The sequence below is a fragment of the Mobula birostris genome, chromosome 1, assembly GCF_030028105.1.
Source record: "Mobula birostris isolate sMobBir1 chromosome 1, sMobBir1.hap1, whole genome shotgun sequence".
Lineage (NCBI taxonomy): Eukaryota > Metazoa > Chordata > Chondrichthyes > Myliobatiformes > Myliobatidae > Mobula > Mobula birostris.
Genome location: NC_092370.1, coordinates 73,724,692 through 73,750,423, shown reverse-complemented (window position 1 = coordinate 73,750,423; position 25,732 = coordinate 73,724,692). Strand labels below are relative to the sequence as shown.

General features: G+C 41.3%; 1 protein-coding gene across 3 annotated transcripts in view; it reads left to right on the top strand.

The window, feature by feature from the left end:
- Positions 1 to 255: 255 nt before the first annotated feature.
- Positions 256 to 25,732, top strand: part of LOC140197060 (arf-GAP with GTPase, ANK repeat and PH domain-containing protein 3-like) — a 542,744-nt gene continuing 517,267 nt past the window's right edge. The window contains exon 1 of one of the 3 annotated variants that reach the window (XM_072256993.1): positions 256 to 929. In XM_072256993.1, the coding sequence (XP_072113094.1) occupies positions 575 to 929 (355 nt within the window). In that variant the 5' untranslated portion in view covers positions 256 to 574. The remainder of the gene's footprint in view (positions 930 to 25,732) is intronic. The other 2 variants (XM_072256987.1, XM_072256996.1) reach the window with 2 other exon arrangements.

Genomic DNA, 25,732 nt, shown 5'->3' with positions numbered 1-25,732 from the left:
AATGCTGTTCAAAGAGGTCCGCCGGTGCAAGACCTTGGAGAGGGTGTTACAGGGGTGGGAGTACGGTACACATAACCCTGGGGAAGGGGGACGGGACTACTGTGTTGATGAGGGCATCGGATTGCGATGCGCCCCCAACTCCAGCTGTGAGTCGCATATGCCCGCGCTCCAGCTGCGAACCCAGGCGGGCGGGGGCTGGAGCACGTGGTAGGCGTGACCAGGGGCGTGCCCGGAGTGCTGGCGCGCTGACGTGAGTGTGCGTGTGGCGTGCGCGGGCGGAGAGTGCGGGCGGCGCGGAGGGTGTTTGACCCGAATTAGCGGAGCTTGCGGGCGGGCGGCGGAAAATCCAAACAATAAACCCGGCCGGGAACAACAGCAGCAGCAGAGCGGGGGATGGAGCGGAGCGGCGCCGGCCTCCGGCATCAGGCTCGCGGCTGCACCCTACGCTGAGGTAACGGACCGGCCTTTGTGATCAGCGGCGAGGGTCCCGGGCCCGGGCCACGCCTGACCCGACCTCCCGACCCGGTCTCCCCTCCCTGACCGGCCCCCGACCCCTTCACCTCGGCCACTGGCCATGAACTTCCAGTCTCCGCCGGCACTCCTGGCCGGCTCCCCGGGCTCTGGCTCGGGCTCTGGCTCCGGCTCGGGCTCCGGGGGCTCAGTGTCGGTGCTGGGGCCGCCCGGCGGGGCTCTTGCCTTGGGATGCGGCTCGGGCTCCGGCTCCATGCCAGTGCTATCGCACTCGGGTTCCAGCTCGGCCTCTGCCGCCTCCCCGGCTCCGGCGCTGTCCAACTCGGCGGCTATCCGGGCGGAGATCCAGCGCTTCGAGAGCGTGCACCCCAACATCTACGCCATCTACGACCTGATCGAGAGGGTCGAGGACGTGGGGCTGCAGAACCAGATTCGGGAGCATGTCATCAGCATCGAAGGTAGGCACTGGCATTCGATCGCTCCCCAGCCTGGCGACAGAAATCCGGTTATCGGATTGGTAGCCAATTACTATTGGGAACCAGTACCAGTTACTAATTCATCACACCCGTTGCCCCCGATTAATGCGTTGACAGTCCTCACTATTTGAAATCAAAGCGGGTTACGGACCCGATTGTTTCATCGATACACCCTCACCAATGGAACCAGCATCGATTACAGACCCGGTAATTAAACCCGATGCTGACCCCAAATTATTGCATCGTTACCCGATTAGTGTTGGGAAGCAGCACAACGACTGACCCCGGATTACCGGGAACCCCACCGATTACTGATTTACAATTAATGAATGCATCGATTTCTGACTTTCCGATCGTTGTCGATAGCAAATTACTACTGAGAACCAATACTGACTAGGTATTCTGTCACTGTTGGGAACAGACACCGTATACTGATCCACATTATTGTATCAATGCATATTGTATCATTCGTGAGAATCAACACCGGTTACTGACTCCCGATTATTCCATCGATATTCTCACACAATGGAGCACCGATACCTTTTTTTTCCATTGCGGATTCACGGGCCCTTCACTGTCCTACAGCCGCACTGGCGGATTTCTGATTATTGCAATGATGCCCTTCACTACTGGGCACTAATAGTGTTTTCCGATTATTTTAACGATTTCCCTTCACCGCCTGGAATCTATAGGGATTACTGATTTCCAACTATTATCTCGATACCCTTCCTATGTAGGCACCAACACAGTTTAGTAACTCCTGATTATCGATAGACCCTGACCACCGAGCACCTGCACCGGTTATCGACTACCTATTGTTGCAGATGTCACTTCTGTACCTCTGGGTCACTCGCCGCTCGAATCCCGATCGTCTTTCGACTAGTTGTAATCGAGTTAATTTGACATTTATTTGCGTTTATTTCGTCTTGAATATTTTAATTCGTGTTTAATAATTAAAGCGGGTTGCAATTATTTGGAATATCTGTTTTGTAAATACTGTAATGAATGCATTCTTTAGAATATTTGCAGGGTAGTTCTGTATTGGGAGCTGGATTAACTGGATTCAGAGTTTAAGAGTGCATAGGTTGTTAAGTTATACTATTGTGTCAGTAATGTGTTGGTTAATGCTGAGTACACTTATGAATTGAATGTGATTCTGGAGTAATGGTGTTTTGAATAGTGAGGTCTGAGTGGATGGCAGATTTACTGAATTTAAGATGTATGTTTTCGACGTAGAGCAGATATGTTTAGGTCCCTATAATTTCATATTTGAGATTGTTTGAATTGTCATTTTAGGAATGAAGATCAACTTCAACCAATTTTGGTTTTGGTAACTGGATGATTTTTGCTTTTGAAAGCCCCATTGATTACACTGAGTTCAGAAGGTTGGATCTATCGTCATTTAAATGTTGCATGTCTTTAATATGCATCTTTATTGAACTGAAATGAAAATCGGCCAATAACTAAATTTACAAAGAGAAGATTTTAGGAACCTGGTAACGTTTAAGTATATTTACAGGCATAAGATGTGATGCTCCAAGCTATTAATAGTATATTTCTTTGTGTCTGTTAGGTGATCTCTTCCTCCCCCCCCCCCCCCGCCATTTCTAACACTGAAATAAGGTCTTTGTGTAAAAGGGATACAGTTTATTTACCTCATATTAGACCTTGTCACCTCATGTACTAGAAGAGAAGAGGGTATTTCTGGAACTTGGTTTGAGCTTGAGTTCATTGTCAAGTTTATATCCTGCAACTCTGAACAATGGAGCGGTTTTGATGCACAGTATAGAGTCCTGAAACTGAGTACATGTTTGCTTATTTATGTAACATAACTAGAGCAGGACGGTGAGTACAAATGATAGTGGAATGGGCAACCTGAGCACTGGTGCTGTGTGACACTGTCGCAGTCTGAATGAAGACCTCATCAAATTGACAGCTCTGCAGTATTACCCGGCTGTTCAAGCTCTGTACTTTGGTAGGCAGAAATATGATTATATTAAGCCATTTGTTTCAGTGAAATCCATATCTGGAGGACCCCATCTTGTAAAGTTCATGAGCCTAATATTAGTTTTAATGCAGCATTGTAACAGAACAATGTGTGGGCGTCCCAGTCATTTGGAGTATGTGGTGAACACTGGTTTACTTGACCACTGGAAGAAACTTAATGGACAAATATGTGAATTCCACTCCAGAGTTTACCAATGGGTGCTTTCTTGTGTGGCTTCATTTTATTAAAATATTCTTGTAATTTGTGTGCGTGAGTTAATAGAGGACTCTTTATGATAGCATGTTGGATCATTGTCGTTTGCTAATGGCTCATTGATAGTTTGATTTTGCCCCTTAACCGTCAGTTTGTTCTGCCTGTTATTTGTGCTTGAAAGTGAGGTTTAAGTTTCTTTGACAGCTGTGAGATGATTAGCTTATAATGGAACATGCATTTGGAGAGGTTGGGGTGGGGTATATTTGTTCAGGGTTGCATGTTCCTTTTCCAGCTCCTGAATTCGTTTGTCCGAAGTAAAAGTAACAAGGATTCAATTAAACAGAATGTGGTGAGAAGATAAAGCTGGAAAAGCAATGGAATGAGTAAAGGTTTGGAGATAATAGTAATGAATTAGTAAAATGGCAAAGAGGTGGCAAGACAGTTTTCAACTGGATACCTTGGGATTGTACATTTTGGGCACATGGAGTTGATCTATAAATACAGGGAAACTGGTCAATACGTAGAGTCTCAAAATGCAACTTCAAGCTGTAAGATAAATTTGTTGCATTTTTTGGTGACATTTACACCTGCAACAGACTAAAATAAGTGGTTTTTTAGACAGTGAAAATGTTATCAAAAATTACAAGAGGATCTAAGTCAGCTGGGTAAATGAGCAAAGGAATGGCAAGTGGTGTTCAATTCAGTTAAGTGCATTGATGCATTTTGGGAAGTCACAACAGGGTCAGGAATTTTCACTTGACAGTAGGACTTGGGAGGGTCCTGGGAGAAAAAGTACGTAATTTCATTAAAGTGGTAGTAGGATGATAAAAAAGATGTTTGGCTTTCTAGCATTCATCAGTCAGGGCATTGGATTTTGGAATTAGAATATCATGTTGCAGTTGTATAAGGTATACGTGAGGGCTGTATCTGGAGTATTGTGTATAGTTCTGGTTGTTCTGTTATGGAATATATGTCATCAAGCTTGAAAGAGTGAAAAGGGGGCCGGCTGGTGGTGCAGTGACATTGGCGCCAGACTCTGGAATGGGGGTTCCCGGGTTCAAACCCAGACGGGGCTGCTCCCGAGTACGCTTTCCATCCGTGCTGGGTTGAGTGATGAGATCGCAACTCGACCTCGTAAAAATAAAAGGGAAAAGTGCTGCGAAATGTCTGTGTGGGGAGTGGCGCGCCACACAGTCAGTCTCTCTCTCTCTCTCTCTCTCTCTCTCTCGCTCCGTGCCTTGTAAAGGTGTGAAAAAGACATCGTCCTGCCAACATTGCACATGCATGGACGCACGCACACAGATGTACATGCCAAAAAAAAAGAGTGCAAAGGATTTTTATGAATTTGGCCAGTACTTGAGAACCTGAGTTATGGGGAGAGGTTGGGACTCTATTCCATGCAGCATTGGAAACTGAGCAATGACTTTATAGAGGTTTATAAAATCATGTGGGGCATTGGTAGGGTGATTGCACACACTCTATTTGCTAGGGAAAGAGGATCAAAAATTAGAGGATAAAGGTTTAAGGGGAGAGTGGAGAGATTTAAAAGAGACTTGTGGGGGTAACTTTTTCACACACAGATGGTTGGTATATCGAGCAACCTGTCAGAGAAAGTGATACAATAAAGTACAATAGCAACATTTAAAACAGACTTGGACAAGTACATGAATGGGAAAGGTTTTGAGGGACTTGGGCAGGTGGGACTAGCTTAGAGGCCATCTTAGTTGGCATGGATGATTTGGGTTGAAGGGGCTGTTTCCTTGTGTTACTCTGACTCCCAATCTTGCAACTTTGGACCAGTATTTTGACTGACCTTATTGCTTGAAGTCATCTAAAACTGCAGCCTGTGACCTAAATCACATCATCTTCAGTTCACTAATTGCACCTTTACTATCTGAAGTCCACAAACAACTTGTTAAGTAGTGGCTTGGGTTTAAATACTACTTGTTTGCAAATCTCTGTGTGGTGCTTCCCCTTCCCTGTGTCTGTGGTCACACCAACCCTGTGACATTCTGTGCTGCTTTAATTCTGCTTTTTGCAATTGGCAAACTTGCATCGAGATCAATTCATGCCCTAAATCACTACCCGTCCTGAAGGGCTTCTTCAAGGTTACATCTTCGATTGAGCTTTAGATCATTTGCCCTCAGTCATTTGGTAATAATTGTATGAAGAGGGTGGTTTTGATATGGCAGATGTGCTAAGTAAATGTATGTGTATGTGAATAGAAGATTATCGTATATCTGGCATAATAATATGTAGGACAGGGCTCAAGTATTGTCATTAGCATTGAGACCTCCTGTAACAAAGATTTAAAACGGTGTTTGTAAGTATATTTCATCTTTGGCTTGCTTGTTCAATTGAAGAAATAAAATGTAAGTCAGTTTTTTCTTTTTTTTCATACGGCTGCATTATAATAAAAATATGTCCAGAGCTCAAAGGAGGGATTTGGATCATGTACAGGCAGAAAAGAGAGAGTTTAATTCCTGTTCTGTACTGTTCTCTGTCCTGTGACAGAGATGAGATCCAGTTGCTGGATTGTCTGCTGAGTTACTTGTGCAAATATGCAAGTTTGTTTGCTGTTCCCAGAACAATATTGATTTATTTTTAGACAGTTTTACCTCGGCTTAGTCGTACCCATTTGAAGTTTTCTGGGCTGCATCTGGAGCTGTATGTTTTTTATTAACCTCCCCTCCCCCCCACTTTTTCCTGGATATGTCTGGATATGTTTGCATACGTTCAAATACTGTTCCTTGGTTAGTTTGCGGATCTGTCAAACGTTCAGAGTGAAATCCCGATGTCACGATATTTGCAGACCTTGATCAGGAGAGGGCTCTGGCTGGATTTCTTTCCTGTTCTCAAAGTTCCTTTTAATTCTCAAGCCTCAGCCAGCCAAACCCACCCTCCAACTATGTAATGATGTGAATAATGTGGGATTACATTGACTGGGTCCTGAAGATTGATGAAACATTGCAAAGGTTATTTATATGAAACCATGGGGAGAAGCAGAACTGTGTGTAATTCACGGGAATAATGTAACCAATTTGGTTATTTGGCAGGTCAGTGTAATGGCTATTTTGATTGTGATAAGTTCTTTAGGCCCATTGTATTCATGTCAGTTGCAGCTTTCAGGAATATATGAATATACAGGAATATACAGTAAACTACTGGTCTAGTATGTTTTTGTACTTTTGAGGATTGTGTATATGTATTTGTTTGATAAACACAGGCCACTAATTTAAAGAAAAAATTGGTAGTGATATGATTGAACTCTCATGATTTTTTTTAAGGTAGTAGTTTTCTTCCAGGAAATTAAGTAGATTTTGTGCCAGAGGCTATAACATTATGTAAAAGGGACATGGATAAATGTTTCAAGAAGAATGTTAAAGCACACTGGAAGAGGATGCAGAGATATGATTGCAGTTGAGGTAACAGCTGCTGCTAGATCTGGATCAATTTGTTCCTACCCCTCTTGTCATTCCTGTTTCTAGTTCATTCTTGGAATATGGATACCACCTGTGGACCAAAGTTTGTTGTCAATCCCCAGTGGATTTTGAACTGAATAGCTTGCTCAGCCATATTAGGGGTAGTTGGGATCAGCATCAGGGATATGTTGCAAATTTTTCTTCCTTTAAGTGAATCGTGGAATTACATGACAATTCTGTAGCTTTGTTATTGGTATTTTAAATTCTTCAGATAACTAAAATTAATTTGTACAGCTGCTGTAGGATTTGAACTTGTGTATCTCTGTCATTAGTTCAAACCTGTGTGTTACAAGTCTAGTAAATTAACAACTGTGTAACTATGCACCTAAAGTTTGGTCCATTCTTTATAATTAAAATAAAGATTCTGCCTCTTCTCTGCACTGCAAGGTTCTTCAAGTCTTCCTTCTGCTTTATTGTGACATTTTCATCTGCTCCACTACCTTTCAGCCTTCATATTTCTGTAATATGGATTGTAATTTGGCTTTCTGATAACTCTTTTACTAAGGATTCCAGCTCTGCTACCCACTGTTGAATCCTGCTGTATTCCAAGGATGTACTGCAGCAGACTGATGTCATCCGTGTTATAAACTGCAGCATTCTGCCTCCTCACATTGTTATTGTGAGTATATCAGAGGTTTTGGATCCATTATTCAAATGTTTGTCTTAAAATTTATTGATCTCGGTCTTCAGTATACTCAAATAAGTATGGACAAACGTCTAAATTTTCAACACAACTCTGTAATTATGGCAAGTCTTCTAACTCTTCGCAATAAAAAGGAGCATACCATTTATCTGCCTAATTATCTTTGTCATAGCAATGGGTCTTTCAGCCCACTGAGTCTGTGCTGACCATCAAATACACAACTACCTTACTCTATTATTATCCCATTTTATTCATCTCTCATTCCCATTCATTTCTTGATGAAACTACTCACCTATACACCGCAGGCAGTCTATTGTGGCCAGTTAATTTACCAATCCACATGTTCCTGGAATGTGGGAGATAGGAGAACATTTGGAGGAAATCCATGTGGTTACCAAGAAGTTTCAGCCTCCACACAGACAACACCAGAGTTCAGGATCAAACCTGGACTGCTGGAGCTGTGGTGGTGCCTCCTCTACCTGTATTACTGTGCAAACTTGATCGCTGGATCTGTATTATAAATTTCTGCATGTTATCAACCAACAGTTGTGTCACATTTAACTGTTCTTCCAAATGAAATAGATAACCTTGCATTTTCCATGACAAACAAGAGAAAATCATGTCACTTGCCATAGTATACATGCACTATCCTTAACCATTTGCAGAAAATCTGTTTCCCCCTTTCCAGCTTGCTTTTCTGCCATACCTTCTATTAGCAAACTCAATACAGTATAGTTGGTCTTTCCTAGAGCACTGATTCCCAATGGGGATAGTAAAAGTTGTTGGGGGATGTTGAAGATTCTTGGGGGGCTGGAGGATAAGTGGCACCCTAACTTGAGGCATGAGGTATGACCGACCATGTCAACTCGCTGCCGTTGCCAATATCCGGTAGGCATTGTCAGTTTGTGTTAACTTTTTATTTTCATTTAGCCCTGTTAATGATGAATAAATGCGTACTGCGCGACCTCTGAGTCTGGAGGTGGTGAAGCCTTGAATTCTAAACCTGCTAAGAAACAGAAGCTACAGAAAGTGCGCCAATGCTGTCCTGGAGTATGGTTTTATTCCATTCCCGTCACATCAGTGATGCCCATGTGTCTTATTTGTAACACTGTACTGTCTAATGAAGCTATGAAACAGTCAAGATTGCAGGAACACTTTCGTAAAAGACACCCTGAAAAGGCTACTTGTGGTACTGCTCAGTTCTAGAAGATGAAGGGAGCATTTGAAATGCGTTGAACACTCAAGTCATTTGCGAAGAAAGGTAGAAATGACCTTGATAGTGGTCTCATTGCTTATAATATTTCAAAAATGATAGCAAAATGTGGAAAATCTCATACAATTGGTGAAAGATTAATAATGCTTGCTGCATCAGAAGTGCTTATCCTTGTTCTCAAAATGGATACTAGTATTTTAAAATCAATTCCTTGGAGTAATAACTCTGCAGCTCATTATATTGACAAAATGAGTGTAGACATTGAGTATATCAACTATGCACAGAGCTACAGAAAACGGAATTTGGGATATAACTGGAAGAGTCAACTGTGCGAGACAATGAGGCATTGCTAATGGCATATGTTTGGTTTATCAAAAATGCAATAGTTTATGAAGAGATTCTCTTTTGTAAAAAAATTAAAAACAAATATCAATGGAGAATCAATCTGCAGCGAGCTCTAAATGTATATTGAGGATAAAAGTGTTCTGATTAGGAACATGATTTCTTCTGCAACAGATGGAGCACCATATATGACAGGTCGCCATGCTGGTTTAGTGGCAGTTAGGAAAAAAGAAATCCCAAGTCTGCTTCCAATCCTTTGTGCAATTCGATGTCAACATCTCGCAGCCAGTGACTTTTTTCAAGCATGATTATTGTAATATCTGCTATCAACAAAATTAAAATTCATCCATTAAATAACAGAATAGTTTGCCAGTTATGCCAAGATAATGATGAAAAGTTTGAATGATTGCTTCTTTACACTGAAGTGAAAAAAAGGCTGTCAAAAGGCTGCGGTTTAAAATGTTTCTTTGATCTTTTTGACACCGTTGTTGAATTTTTGGTCAAGGTCAACAGGAGCTTGGGAAACGAGTTTGAACTTCTACGTGGAGATGTGGCATACCTAGCCATTCTGTATGACAAAATGAACATTGTAAATATGAAACTGCAGGGTGAGAATTTCAATTTAATCCAGGCAAAAAGTGTGGTGTCCACTTTTATTGGAAATGTATAAGCAAAACATTGGGAGAAGAATGTTCTCACAGCTGCCCTGCATGTAAAGTATGCACTCTCTTTCACAGATGGTGATTTGCAAGAGTACTGCTTATGCCTGCAGTCAGTGAAGAAAGATTTTCATTGTTGATTCAAGAATTTGAATGATCTGGAAATTCTGTACTGGGTAATTAACCCATTTCTTTGCAAGGTGGAAGAATGGGAAGAGAGTTTACAGAAAGAAATTATCGAAATTCAGCATGATGAAGAAGCAAAAATGTTGGATTTTTTTGGTATGTGACTACACTCTCATACAAAGTTTCCTGGTCTTTGGAAAAGAGCCAAGTTGCTCTTCATTGCATTTCCATCCGCTTACCTTGTTGAAAAAGGCTTCAATGCAGTGAACCACATACCAAAAAAACAGAAATGGCTTGGACATTGTTAAGCGTGGGGTCTTAAGGCTTTTGCTGGCACAATTTGAATGAGATATTTCAGCTCTTGGTAAAAACCATCAAACTCAAGGATCACATTGATACTGAAACTGCTATACAGAGCACAAGTACTGTGCAAGCTAGGTTTAAAAATTTAAAGCAGAATCATTTTTCTCATGTCAGCATTTGGTAGACACATTTCTACACTATGGGGGCACTGGAAAGTATATTGTACCTAAGAGGGGCATTGGGCTATGAAAGGTTGGGAAACACTGTCTTAGAGTATTAGAACATTATAGCACAGATACACACCGTTTGGGCCATGTAGTCCGTGCTAAACTATTAATCTGTGTAGGATTAATACTTATGCACTTGGATCATAGCCTTCCATATCACTCTCATCCATGTATAGTACCTATCCAAATTTCTCTTAAATGTTGAAATCAATCCTGGATCCATCATTTTCATTGCCAGCTTGTTCCATACTCTAACCCTGCCTCTGAGTGAAGATGAGTCCCCTAATATTTCCCTTGAACATTTCACCTTACATCATCAACCCATGACTTCTAGTTGTAGTCCCAACCTTAGCGGGAAAAGTCTGCTTGTTGAACCCTCATAATTTTGTATACCTCTGTCAAATCTTCCCTCATTCCCCTACAGTCTTGGGACTAAAGCCCAAACATATTCATCCTTTTCTTATAACTCAGGTCCTCAAGTCTTGTCAATGTTCTTGTAAATTTTCTGTACACTCTTTAAATCGTATTGATAACTTTCCTGTAGGTGTATGTACACAATACTCCAAATTAGGCCTTACAGATGTCTTCAACCAATACAACTGCAAAATAATATCCCAACTCTTAGACTCACTACTTGGATTTATGAAGGCCAATGTGTTATAAGCTGTCTTTACAACAGTATCTACTTGTGATACCACTTTCAAGGAATTACGGATCTGTATTCCAAGATCCCTCTGTTCCGCTGCACTCCCAACTGCCCTCCCACTCTGGGTTATCAGTGCAGGTTATAAATATGTAAATAGCTGAAAAGTTTATAATCGTTGTGGTACTCAACTAGTAACAATGCCAAGTTGAAGATTACCGTTTATACTGGGTCTGCTTTCTGTCCTTGTACCATTCTCCTAACTATCTCGTGAGAAATTATTTTAAGTAATGGCATTTTTATGTAGGACTTTACCAAATGACTTTATAAATCGAGATGTACTGTGTCATCTGGATTCAAGAAATCCCAGGGTACTTGAGATAGTTATTCAGAACAAATACTGTGCGATGATAGAGAACAGGCCAATTTAGATCTTGTTAGTTGCAAGAAGATATGAATAACGTGGTTTCATAGTAAAAGGACCGTAAAGTGACAGAATTTCACATTCAATTAAAAACCAAGACTTGCAACTGAGACTTTTATTCAAAAATTAAAAAAAAACATTTACAAAGAATGAAAGCATAGCTGGCTATAGTGGACTGGAAAAATAGTAGATAACATTGACAGACATAAAGAGAGATTTAATAATTTTCAACATAGGTATATTCCATATAGAAATTGTGACAATAAGAAGGATGACCCATTTCTGGCTAATTCAGAGAGATAAAAATAATATCAAATTCAAAGAGAAGATAATGTTCTGAAGTTGGGAAAATCTGGAAATCAGCAAAAGCTGATGAGAAAAAGTAGAACAGAAGAATAAAATAGCCATAAGCGTATAATGTCCCCAAAGGAAACATTGGTCCTTTCAGAGATGAGACTGAGGAATTAATAAGAAATTACAAAATAGATTTATACAAGTATCTTACATCTGTCATCCTGCTGGAAGACAAGGAAAACAACATAATTATAACAAAGTTTGGGGTAAAAACTAGAGGGGAACTGAATACTTTTGATAGGGATGGTATAGTAATACGGCAGTTAATGTACCTCTGCCTCAAAATGACCTGGGTTTAATTGGTTTGTTGTTATTTCATGTAATGAGTTTCAGCGTAAAACTTTGTTTTGCATGCTATCCATACAGATCATTTCATCACATCAGCACATCAAGGTAGTACTAAGGGAAGAGGATGCAGAATGTGGTATTACATTTGCAGTGCTGTAAGTGTAGTGTAGGTAGGAAGGAAGGTACAAAGGTGAAGGAGATTATAAGGTCGAGTTAAAGTTTATTGTGCAAAAAGATCCACTGAAAAGTTTTATGAGGGTGATTAGGGAACAGCTATCCTTGAATCTGGTGGTATTTTTAAAAAAAAAGTGTTTGAATCATCTGCTGGATGGGGGAGGAGAACAAAGAATTTCCGGGGTGTGAAGCTGGTTTACTGAGGCAATGAGAAGTATAGACAAAGTCCATGGAGGGGTGGTTGGTTTTCATATTGGACTGAGCTGTGCTTATAATTCTCTGCAATTTCTTGCAGTCTTGGGCATAGCAGTTACCATACCAATCTGTGATGCATCCAGGTAGGATGTTTTCTATGTGCTGATGTAAAAATTATTGAGGGTTAACAGGAACGTGCTGAATTTTCTTAACCTTCTGAGGGAATTGATGTGCTGTTGTGCTTTCTTGGCAGTAGTCTGCATAGTTGGACCAAGACAAGCTATTGTTTGCACCAAGGAACTTGAAGCTCTCAACTGTCCCCAAATCAGCATCATTGACGCAGATAGGTTCTCATTCAGTCAGTGATAGATTACAGGTTCTCCCTGTGACAGCTGGTTTCTCTGGCTGTTCTGGTTTTCTTCTACAATCACAAGTGCTGAGAATGGAGACCATAGAAACTACAGCACAGAAACAGGCCCTTTGGCCCTTCTTGGCTGTGCCGAACCATTTTCTACCTAGTCCCACTGACCTGCACACGGACCATATCCCTCCATACACCTCCCATCCATGTATCTGTCCAATTTATTCTTAAATGTTAAAAAAGAACCCTCATTTACCACCTCGTCTGGCAGCTCATTCCATACTCCCACCACTCTCCGTGTGAAGAAGCTCCCCCCCTAATGTTCCATTTAAACTTTTCCCCCCTCACCCTTAACCCATGTCCTCTGGTTTTTTTCTCCCCTTGCCTCAGTGGAAAAAGCCTGCTTGCATTCACTCTATCTATACTCATCATAATTTTATATACCTCTATCAAATCTCCCCTCATTCTTCTACGCTCCAGGGAATAAAGTCCTAACCTATTCAACCTTTCCCTGTAACTGAGTTTCTCAAGTCCCGGCAACATCCTTGTAAACCTTCTCTGCACTCTTTCAACTTATTTATATCCTTCCTGTAATTTGGTGACCAAAACTGAACACAATGACTTGTGGACATTGTTTAAGTAGAAAGGATTTGTTTAGTAAGATGTTTAATTAGTTCTGTACAACAATGTGGACTGAAGGGTCTGTTCCTCTGCAGTGCTGAATCAAGTAAATCTCTTTATGCATTGTCATTAAATCCCTCCACCAATAGTTTCTATCACACACCCAAACTAGAGGCAGTTTAATTAACCTATCAATCAAGTCTGTCTTCAGCATGTGGGAGGAACACAAAACATTTGGAGATTTACCAGTGTAGTCACGGAGAATGACAGACAACACACAAGGGCAGGATTGAAACCAGGTTTTTTGGCCTTGAGGCAACAATGCTGTGAATTATGAAGGGTTCCCAACCTTTTTTATGCCATGGACCCTTACCATTAACCAAGGGGTCTGTGGACCCCACGTTGGGAACCCCTACCCTAAGGGAATATAATTTGTTTCTAAATATGTAAATAGATTCCAATAATTAATTAATTCAAATTCCAGATAGCATTAGCTGCTTTGTTGTCACTTTCCAGAGGACTGAAGTATGTCTGGGAGAGCTCAGTCTCTTCATCCTGAGTTCAAGTTATTTACCCAGGGCACTGCAATGGTAAAACCAGTTCAGATATTCATTTATAATGTTTTCTTGGATTCTACTCTTCCCCATCCCCATCCCCTGCCCCATCTCCAACTCATTTAATGATGATATTCTTGCTGACTTAATTTGGGAAATTGCTATAAACTGAGAATAATCATGAACCTCTAAAACAAACCTGGCTAATGTTAACACAAAATATAAAACAGATAAAAATATACTCAACCTACCCATGCTGAGCTTGTTGATGTCAGTGATGGGGCGGCTTTAGCTACAATATGCCTGTGTGCTGGAGAACTTGCCCCAACAATGTAATCATGGGCTTTAAGAACATAGGAAAAGGAGAAGGGCTGTCACTCCTCAAAGCCTGCTGTTCCATTCTGTAAGATTAGCTGTGATCATTTTCCTCCTCACCACTTTATTGTACAAATTCCTACATTCTTTTAATGTCCAAGTATCTATGGATCACTGTAGTTGCTGCTATGTTATAAAAATTGGATAGTTTTAAGAAGATATTAAACATGAGAATTTTATTTCATGGACTACATTTTATTTAATTCATTATGGTTTTGCACAAAATTGAGTGAGCTGGGTCATACTGATAATGCTTGGATTCATTTTGTAATTGTTCCCTTATTTTGTGTATAAATTGTTGGCATTTTTGAGGCTATTTGCCCATGGCTTATTGTCTCTCTGAAGTTTATGGTGTGAAGCGGATAATTTGTCAAGGAATATGTCAATGATGTCCCTCTCAAATAAATCTGGGAACTGCAATTCTGTCAAACTCCTTGCCCATTTGTGTTACAAATCTGCTGCCAACGTCTTGGTAAACACGGGAAATGTTTGAGTTGTCATTTGAGTAGAGGTGTATATTAGCTATGATGTATATGGTAGAGCAAAACTGAAGGGCTAACTGAACAGTTTTACTTCCCATGCGGTTATGGGTAAAGCTTGAGCTAAGTTGGGTAGAGCAGTCTTGATGTTAAACAATATATCCGTGCAATGGTTTGGGAGACATATACCATGAATAGTAGCACCCAAAAGAGTATACAGAAGGACTTTGGTATACAAGTCCAAGTATCCCTGAAAGAGACAACACTGCTAGCTGAAGGTGGTGAAGGCTCCAGACTCAACACCCCAAATTGTTCATTGTGGTATTGGGAGACCTTGACCATGATTCTTTCTTGACAACTCGATCCACCTTGAACCAGTTTGTCAAGTGTCATACAAGAGAAAAGAAAACACTGGATCTCTTGTATGCAAATGTTAAAGAAGCATCCAGCTCTGCAGCTCTTCCCACTCCCCACTTGGGAGATCAGATCACAAACCAGTTCATCTCACGCCTTTGTATAAACCCAAAATATAACAACAGCTAACTGCCATGAAGACAGTAAAGAAGTGGTCCCAGAGGCCATTGAGGCCTCAAGGGTCTGCTTTGAGGTTACTGACTGGAACATGTTTTGTGAAACCATATGTGGAGGACATTAATAGACTTACTGATTGCATCACTGGCTATATCAACTTCTGTGTGGATGCTGTAATCCCATCAAGGTCTGTTTGCTGCTTCCCTAACAACATGGGTCACCAGTGATGTAAATGTTCTTCTCAACCACAGAAAGAGAGCCTTTTGATCAGGAGATGGGGAGCAATTGAAACGTACAGAGGGAGCTAAAGGAGAAGATCAAGGTGCATAAAAAGGAATACAGGAGAGAGCAAGAGAACAAGCTTGGGTGGAGTAGCACATGGGAGGTGTGGAGAGGCATGAAGAACATAACTGGCGTCAATCAACCTAGCTGTAGAGCTTTGGAATGCAGCCATGAATTGGGCTAATGAGTTAACCCTTACATACTTTCGGGTCAAATTTGACCCATTTTGAGTATTGACAGCAGTAAAAACACCCCAAATGCCATTTTTTTAAAACCCGAAATTTGATGACTTTTCCTAAAGTGACCCAAAATGCACAAAAATGAAAAAAATTTGGCTAAAGAAAATGGCATTTAGGGTGTTTTTACTGCTGTCAAATGTCAAAACGGGTCAAATTTGACCTAAACAGTACGTAAGGGTTAAAACAATTCTTCAATAGGTTTGACAACTGCCCTCCTGTTCATAACCCCCTCAGCATACTGGTCTAGGTGCAGAGGCACCCATTGCTGCCTCAGCACCAACGCCTCCCCTTTTCCTTCCAACCCCCTCCAATTCAACATATGGATGAACAACACAGGCTACCACTGTCTACATCCCTTCCTTGCCTTGCACCTACCAACCACACCTCCGCATACCAATTACTATTGTCCCAATCTTCACCTCCCCCAGCCCCCACCTTCCATCAGCTCCCCAGTCATCATAGACTCACCTACACTACTGAGCAGGTGAGAAGGGTTCTGGGGAAACTCAGAAAAGGTAAAACATTGGGACCGGATGATGTGAATCTCAAGATCCTGAAGGAGTGTGCTGAGCAGCTGTGTGGGAGTTCAACAGCACATTTTCAATCTCAGGCTGAAAAGGGTCCTTTTGGTGTGGAAAACATCATGCATAGTCCCAGTACCCAAGAAGGGCCAACCAAAAGTCTTGAATGACTTCTGTCCAGTGGCTCTGACCTCACAATTCATGAAGTCCCCAGAGAGGCTGGTCCTAGCTCTCCTCTAACTCTTGGTCAGATCAGCCCTCGATCCCCTGCATTTTGCCTACTAGGAGCACATTGGAGTCGATGATGCTGTCATCTACCTGCTGAGCAGACCATACTTCCATATGGATAAGCAGGGCAGTACTATGAGGATCATGTTTTTTGATTTCTCAAGGGCCTTTTGTAACATTCAGCCCTCATTGCTGGGAGGAGAAGCTCCATCCAATGCAGATTGGCACTTCCATTGTACCTGACTGGCAGACCACATATTCTGTGGCTTTAAGTTGTGTGTCAGACATGGCAAAAAGCACCACTGGGGCCCCACAGGGGATTGTATTGGCTGCCATCCTGTTTACCCTGTATACCTTGGACTTGGATGCAATGCTGAGTCACGTCATTTGTAGAAATTCTCTGATGATTTAGCAATAGTTTGGTGTATAAAGGGAGGACAGGATGATGAATACAGGGCCCTGGTGGAGGACTTTGTCGAATGGCGCAAGCTGAATCATCTGCAGGTCAACATCAGTAAAACAAAGGAGATGGTGGTAGACCTTAGGAAGACCAAGCCTGCACTGCTTGCTTGTTACTATTGATGGTGAGGATATGGATGTGGTGAGAACTTAGAAGTATCTGGGAGTGCAGGTGGATGACAGACTTGAGTGGAGCACCAACACAGAGGCTGTGTACAAGAAGGGCCAGAGTCACCTCTACTTCCTGAGGAGACTGAGGTCCTTTGGAGTATGCAGGCCTCTCCTTCGTATGTTCTCCCAGTCTGTTGTCACCAGTACAGTCTTCTAACCAGTGGTGTGCTGGGGCAATAGCATAAACATGGTTGATGCCAATAGGCTCAGTAAACTGATTAGAAAGACTGACTCTGTTGCAGGAGTCAAATTGGACACACTGGAGGCTGTGGTAGAACAAAGGACCCTCTGGAAAATCCTGGTGATTCTGGACAATGTTTCTCATCCTTTGCACGTCACCTTTGCTGAACAAAGGAGCAATTTTTGTAATAGACTAAGATAACAGCGCTGCTCCAAAGAGTGCTATACCAGGTCATTTAAAGGGTAAGGATGAATAGGTTGAGAGGGGATGTAAGGAAGCATTTGATCACCCAGGAAGTATTTGGAATCTGAAATGCATTGTCTTATGGTTTGGTGGAAGTAGTACTCTTCATAGCATCTAAGTTGTATCCTGGTGAACATTTATATTGCTCAGGGCATGGAAGGTTACAATTGTGAGCTGGTAAAATTGATGGTCTGTATGGATATGGCCTGTTTAATAGTCCAGACTCTTTGGGAGGTAAGGCTTGATATTGCTCATAGGGCTATTTGCTGTGGTGTGGACTTAGAGTTGACCTGCACACTGACAAGTAAATATTCTATTTTAACCTGACTTTACTAATGTGCTGATGTGGAATATCAGCTATGATTTTGATTAATGGTACAGCAAGCTCACGAGCTCAGTGGGCTGCACCTGTTCCTAGTTCTGGTATGTATAAAGTTGATGTTGGTTAGAAAAAAAACTTGCTAATCAGAGATTGCTGGGATCTCAAATTTTGCATGAGATAAATTTTCTGTCTTAGATCTTTTGACATGTTATATTCATAGCACTGGAATTTATATAATAAAACTGCTATTCTAAGGAGAAATTCTGTAATAATTAGAGCTGGGGTTGGACACCCAGGAGCCACAGAATTAGATTAAAATAAAATTCTGAATATCACTATATTTAGAACCATAATTAAATGTTTGGAACAGCATCAGAGTTCCTTCTGTCCTCCCCCTCCCCCCTGCATTTTAGATTAGGAAATAATATCTGTAGTTTAATTTTTGGAGCTGGTACAGACAATAGATGAGTCTGCTTGAGAGTCGAGGGATGATGTAGTCACCATAATAATATCTATTATAAAACTTGTTTTGGTTTCGGCATTTTAATAATACTTCTTAGAAATATTCCAATCAATATAAATCATATTATCTGTTAAATTTACAGTTGCATTGTGGATAAATATGACAGCCATATTATGTGCAACAAAGAAAATAAGATTAAATACCAAGAAATCTGACTTTTGCTAATGGAGGGAGGAATCTTGTTAATATATTAGCAAAAGTTGCTATTGTTATTTGAAGTGTCGACGAATCTTTAAGGTTGGCTGGCATATCTCATGTGCAGAACAGCTTCTGAACAGTTGACAATTCAATTTTTCAATTGCTTAGTGGCCTTTGGTTAAGCCACTATGAATGAACACGGGTTTCCCCTGCCATCTGATGGTAAGCCGGAATGTCGTAAAGCGAAGAAGTGATTACCATTTATTTATATGGGAAAATTTTGTGAGCGTTTGCAGACCCCAAAATAACCTACCAAATCATGCCAAATAACACATAAAACCTAAAATAACAGTAACATATAGTAAAAGCAGGAATGATATGATAAATACACAGCTTATATAAAGTAGAAATACTTTTCCACAATCATTGCCTGAACTGTTCTCCGTAGCGAAAATCTCACGCAAGCGCCATCGGCGAAAACACGGCGCAAGCGCTCTCCAGTAACCTTTAAGCTATGGAGCTGCCAAATCATACCAAATAACACGTTAGAAATACACAGCGGATATAAAGTAGAAATAATGTATGTACAGTGTAGTATCACTTACCAGAATTGGGACAGCATCGAGCACACTGATGATAGTGTGTTAGGCTGAGTTGGAGGTTGGGGAAGTGCAGTGGCCCCCACCATCCGGGCTGCTGACCGATACCGATCCGCGAAGCATGCAGGGGTCCAGCGGTAGCCAGGAGGCACACAACACATCTTTAAGAAAAAAGCCAAAATAAACATACTAATTAATTACGTGCCAGGCGGCACCTAATTAATTAGCATGTTTATTTCGGCATTTTTCTTAAAGATGTGCTGTGTGCCTCCCGGCTACTGCTGCATTCTCTGCGAATCGGTATCCGCGGCCTGGGTGTTGGGATGGTGGGACACTGGGGTGTCATCTCATCGTCGTCTGTTTCCATTAGAGCAGGCAGCTCATCTTCTTCTATCTCTCCCTGCCTCGATGTTGAAGGTCGAGGTTCGTCGTCTGCTGTGGCTGATGTGGAAGGTTTGCTTGACTGCTGAGCCTGGCGCGTTTTTCTATCATACAGTTCTTTGTAAGCACTCAAACCATCCTACAAATATCCCCTAAACCTACATACCCTTTCAAAATTAATGTCGTACTTTATCATTACTCATTTGGTTTTGATTGTTATCCTTTCCTCTTTCAATTGCATCAGCTCTTTGTCTATCAGTTCTTGGTCATGGGATGCCAAAACCTCTTCAACATCATCTTCGTTAGCTTCCACAAGCCAAACTCACTTAGTCCTTACTTCGTTCACCACGATCAAAATGCTTAATTATGTCTAGTTTTATGCCAAGTATAACACCCTTACGAGGTCTTTCAGGCTTTTCCAATACCATAGAACTCATCTTGCAAACGGCTGCTCACAGGCACGTGTTCAAGCAATGCCGGCAAGAATGCAGTTCCGAATCCCGGGGGAGGGGTTGCTCGGGGCGGACGCTGCCTTTTATCGTGCGCTGATTTTTTTTCATGTGCTGCTTTTTTCGTAACAGTGAAAACACCTTCTGTTAGCAAAAACAGGGTACTAATGTAGGTCTTTCGTAACAGTGAGGTTTCGTAAAGCAAACGTTCAAAAAGCGGGGGACACCTGTATTCATGTTTGATTCTTTATTTGTATGTGGCAAATTTAATTAAGCTTGGACTTTTTCTTCTGGGATAGGAGAATCGCAGTTCCTCTGAGTGTTGTTATAAGACTATTGAAAGATTATCCTAGTACGATAAGATGGATTCCTGATCTCACAGTGATGTTGCACTTTATTGTTCACCAGCACTGGAATTTCTTGGTAGTTGTTGCACTTTATTTTGCATGGTATTGTTTTACGTTGTATACCTCAATGTATCATGTAATGATCTGATCTGTATGAGCAGTATGCAAGACCAGCTTTACAATGTACTTTGGTGCATGTGGCAATAATAAACTGGTTTCAATTTCAATTCTAGTTGAAGAATATGCTTCACAAAGCTCACATGAAAAGTGGTCATAGGATGAAGTCATGTCCCAAAATTTTGACCACTCTACCAAGGAAACATTTCTTTGTTAACATCTTGACTAGACATTATTTATTCACCTTGATATTCATCTCTTCATGTTCACCTTTGTTTTGGGAAAAATAATTCCACCTAAACCTAATTTCCTTGAGTCTGCAAAGGGTCTTAGCTTAAAACCTGAACTGTTTATTCCTCTCCAGAGATGTTGCCTGACCAGCTGAGATCCTCCAACATTTTGTGTTTGATGTTCTGGATTTCCAGCATCTGTAGAATCTCTTGTGTTTGTCCTAATTTTTAAAAGACTTGTCCGTATATGGTAACATCTTCAAATCATTTCTCTACCCCCTCTCATGATATCACATCCTTCCTGTAATGTGTTGACCAGCACTGCATATGTCAGCTCTGTCTAAATTAGTGTTTCCTGCAATTCCGACAGATGTCTTAAAATCTATGCCTCAGTCTATAAAAACAATTATTCCACATGAATTCTCAACCTCCTTATTCATCTAACGTGTGTTCAGTAATTTGTGGACATATTCTCTAAACTAGGGTCCCCAACCTTTTTTGCACTGCGGACTGGTTTAATATTGACAATATTCTTGCGGACCGGGGTGGGGTGGAGGGTGGTGTGTGTGTTAATCACGACAGGAATATAGGTGGTGAGTCAACTATAAGTCACTTATAAGTGGCTAATACACTCAATTTTGTTTCTAAAAAGGTTTATCTAACGAATTTAATATTAAACACACAGTGCATATTTTCCTCATATGAACATGTAATATTATTGCAACACACCAAAATCGCTGAATTCGCCGGAACCCTGGGCTTGTTTTCCTGCAACAAGACGGTGCCATCGAGGGGTGATGGGAGACAGCAATACTCGAAGGGGGTTCCTTATGTCCAGTCTGTTCCGCAATTTAGTTTTCGTTGCATTCATTGCAGAAAACCCTGCTTCGTAGAGATATGATGTTGGAAATGGAAGCAATATTTTCAGTGCTTTCATGGTGATCTCAGGATATTCAGCCTTGACTTTGATCCAGAATGCTGGCAGAGATGTTATTTCAAACATGCTTTTCAGCCCACCGTCTTTTGCAAGCTCGAGGAGTTGATCTTCTTCCCGCGCTGACATGGATGATTCACCGGGGACATTCACAAATGGGTCACAGACCCATTCCTTTGCACATCTTGGGTCATTTGCGGTTGGGAAGTATCGCTCGAATTCTGTCGCCTGGTAGCACATGCTTTGCAGCCTGGTACCGGTCCGTGGCCCGGTGGTTGGGGACCACTGCTCTAAATCCTTCAGTACTGCATTTCTTGGAATTTTACCATTAATAATTTATTCCTTTGCTTTGATTTTCCACTAAAATGTATGAGCTTACTCTTCTCAGATGGCATTCGTTTTGCATTTCTTTTGTTTATCTGACCATAACTCCATTCCTGCTGTCCTGAACTTTTTCTCACAAGCAAATGTTTATATCATTTACAAATTTCCAAATCATGTCTCTATATTTAAGTCTTATTATTGATATAATCATTAAAAAGCACTGAGCAGGGCAAGGTCCCCTTATTTACCCTGCTATTGAATATGACCATGGTGAATATGTCCCAGGTTTTTTTCTGTACCAGTTCCCCAATTCCATGATCTTTCAAGAATTTAGCTACAACCTCTATAGATACATCCCAGCTTCTGCTTCAAGTAGAGAATTCCAGAGATTCATCATCTGTGCTGAGAAATTACAATGTATCTCAGTTTTAAATAACTACTCTGTAGTCTTGTAATCCTGTTCTCTCAACTGCAACTATTCTTGGTGGAAGCATCTCGACGTCTACCGATCATGTTCCCTAAAGATCCTTAGTTTCAAAGGGGTGATGCAGTGACACATCAGTAAAGTTATTGCCTCGCAATTACAGACCAAGTTCAATCCAGACCAGTTTGTGTGCACTTTGCACATTCTTCCTGTGACCTCCTGGTGCTCCAATTTATTCTCACATCTCAAAGATGTGCGTTTTGAGCAGGCAAGCAAAGTTCCTAAAGACCTATTCCCCCCTCTCCCCAATCTTCGGCTGGCTCTGTCCCTTAGTGGCAGAAATCAGATCTGCTTTCTCAAAGTGGCTGGGCCAGATAGAGTCCCTGAATGGGTTTTGAAATCAAACACTAACCAACTGGCCACTGTCTTTGCTCTCATTTTCAAGCTCTAACTTGAATAGTCTACTGCTCCCATTATTCCAGTCCCTCAGAAAATTTAAAGTGTTGGTAATGGCCCACATCAGCGCCAACCTCACAGACAAACTAGATTCTTTGTAATTTACATACAAGAAAAATAGGTCTGAGGAGAATGCCATTTCTTGCATTACGTTCAGCTCTGCATCACCTTGACAGTAAGAATACGTACGTTAGGATGCTATTTGTTAACGAAAGCTCAGCCTTCAACACCATGAAACCTAATAAGCTTAACTCTAAACTCTTGGACCTTGCCCTTGGGGGAGGGGCCTTCATCCATAATTGGCTTCTTGAATCTCCCTGTACTACTTGTGTGGCCAGATCCAGTGCCAACTTGATCTTTTAAGTGCACTGTTATAGGTTAGATCAACAACAGTGTTGAGACAGAGTACGGGGAAAAGAAAATGAGCTTTGTGTCTTGCTGTAAGGACAACAACCTTGCCCTTATCATCAGCAAGTTGAAAGAGCTGATTGTTGACCTAAGGGGGGGGCGGCGGTGGTGAACACAACCCTGGGCTCATCAATGGAGCCCTTAGAGAGATGACCGAGAGTTAAAGTTAAAGTTTCTTGGACTGCAACAATGTCATCTGATCAAGAAACTGCATTATGTTCAGTGAAAATAGTGCAGGATGGCACCGGTGAACCATGGTGATGTTCTACGGGCAATGAACAATATTTCTAAATTATACCTCTTTTGCATCCGAATGTGTGTTTAGGTGCCTGAGATGATTCAGCATGTCCATGAGGATTCTTTTGAACTTCTACAGATGTGTTATAGAAAATATATTGATGGGTTTTGTCCTAGGCTGGTTTGGCAACTGTTCTGCTCCGGACCGATGAGACACCCTGCTTGGGTGTCTGCAGGAGGACTTAGATTGGGAGAATGGATAAAGGAGTGGTAGATGGATTATATATTTTTTAATTGATTTGACCTTATTACTTACGTCCTTAGTATACATGAGTAAAAATCTTTACATTACGTCTCTGTCTAAATGTGTAATGTGCAATTTATAGCAATTTTTAATAAATAGTATGTACAACAGGACAGTAACAAGATGGTTAAATATCAACAGTCAATATAATGTAGAAATACAGTTGTGTCTCATGAATTAATCAGTCTGATGGCCTGGTGGAAGAAGCTGTCCCAGAGTCTGTTGGTCCTGGCTTTTATGCTGTGGTACCGTTTCCCGGATGTGAATGTTCATGCACTTTGGTAGAAGGAATAAAGGTGGAGACCAGTTTCTAAATGGGGAGAAAATTCAAAAACATGAAATGCAGAGGAACTTGGGGAGTACTCGTGCAGGGTTCCCTAAAGGTTACTTTGCAGGTTGAGTCATTCGTAAGGAAGGTAAATACAATGTTAGCATTCATTTTGAGAGAACTAGAATATTAAAACAAGGATGTAAGACTGAAGCTTTGTAAGGCATTGGTCAAACCACACTTGGAGTATTGTGAGCAGTTTTCAGCCCTTATCTTAGAACAAATGTACTGGTGTTGTAGGAAGTCTGGCAGAGGTTCATATGAATGATCCAGGAATGAAAGGGTTAATGTAGGAGGAGGTTTTGATGGTTCTGGGCCTGCACTCAATGGAGTTCAGAAGAACGAGGAGGGATTTCAATGAAACCCATTAAATACTGAAAGGCCTAGATAGAGTAGATGTGGAGAGGATGTTTCCTTTATTGGAGGAGTTTAGGACCAGAGGGCACAATCTCAGAAAAGAGAAACATCTCCTTAGAGCAGAGATGAGGAGGACTTTCTTTTGCCAGAGGATGGTGAGTCTGTGGAATTCATTGCCACAGGCGGCTTTGTAGGCTAGGTCATTGCGTATATTTAAGGTGGGAGTTGATAGGTTCTTGATTGATCAGGGAGTCAAAGGTTTCAGAGTGAAGGCAGGAGAATGGGCTTGACAGGAATAGTCATGGTGGAGCAGACTTGGTGAGCTAAATAGCCTGGTTCTGTTCCTTCGTTTTATGGTCTTTTTGTCTTATGGACCTGCAGACAGTGGTAAATACTGTCCAATCCAACACAGGCGCATAAGTTCCATGCATTTGATTCACCTTCGTGGTTTGTTGCATTAGCGAGATGTATTATGAAGGATTTCTTTCATCATGGCCATTGTTTTTACTACCAGCTGGGAAAAGATACAGGAGCTTGAAAGCATAAATGACCAGACGTGAACAGATCCTTCCCCACTGTTATCAGACTCCTGAATCAGTCCCCTTGTTCACATCCCCGTCCTGGTGGTTCTGCCATGTCTCTGACTCCTAATTCTACCTGTCTCAGTTATTCCATTATTGTCACTTCAGCATTTGTTTTTGCAGTATCTAAGACTGCACCACTGTCTCTGCATCATTCTGCTATTTTGTGTTTGTCACTGTATTCAATGTAGTTATTATCACTGTTTACACCATAAACTTCGTACAGGCAAAGAATTTCATTGCACTCTAGTGTTTATGACAAAAAACAAACCTGAATCAGGCTGGTGGTTAATTGACCTCTGTAAATTTCCTCTCCTGTGTAGGTGGTAGAAAGTTGAGTAGTTGATGAGAATGCAGGATGAATGTAAGTGTAATCTAAGTTGATGTTTGTGTAATAATACTGACTAATGTATAAAATACTTTTGGCATAACTAAGAAATTACTGGGTCTATCTTTTGGAATTCCTTTTGTAATTCAGTACAAGTAATGCAGCAGTTCAGTAAGGCAGCTCACTACCAGGAATAGACAGTTACCTGCTGGCCTTGCCAGTGATGTCCAGGTCCTGAAAAATTAATGAATCGACTAAATGGTTGATTTGCTCTGCTGCTCACTTAGACTTTGCATTCTGCAATATTGCATCCAACATTCACTCAACTTCCTTCACCTAACCCAACAAAATGACTCGCAGTCAATGATTCAGGAATATTTTCTTTCCCTTTGCTATCAGATTCCTCAGCGGCTCCTGAAACCCATGAACACTACTTCATTATTCCATCTTTGCATTATTTATGTATGAAATTTATATCCT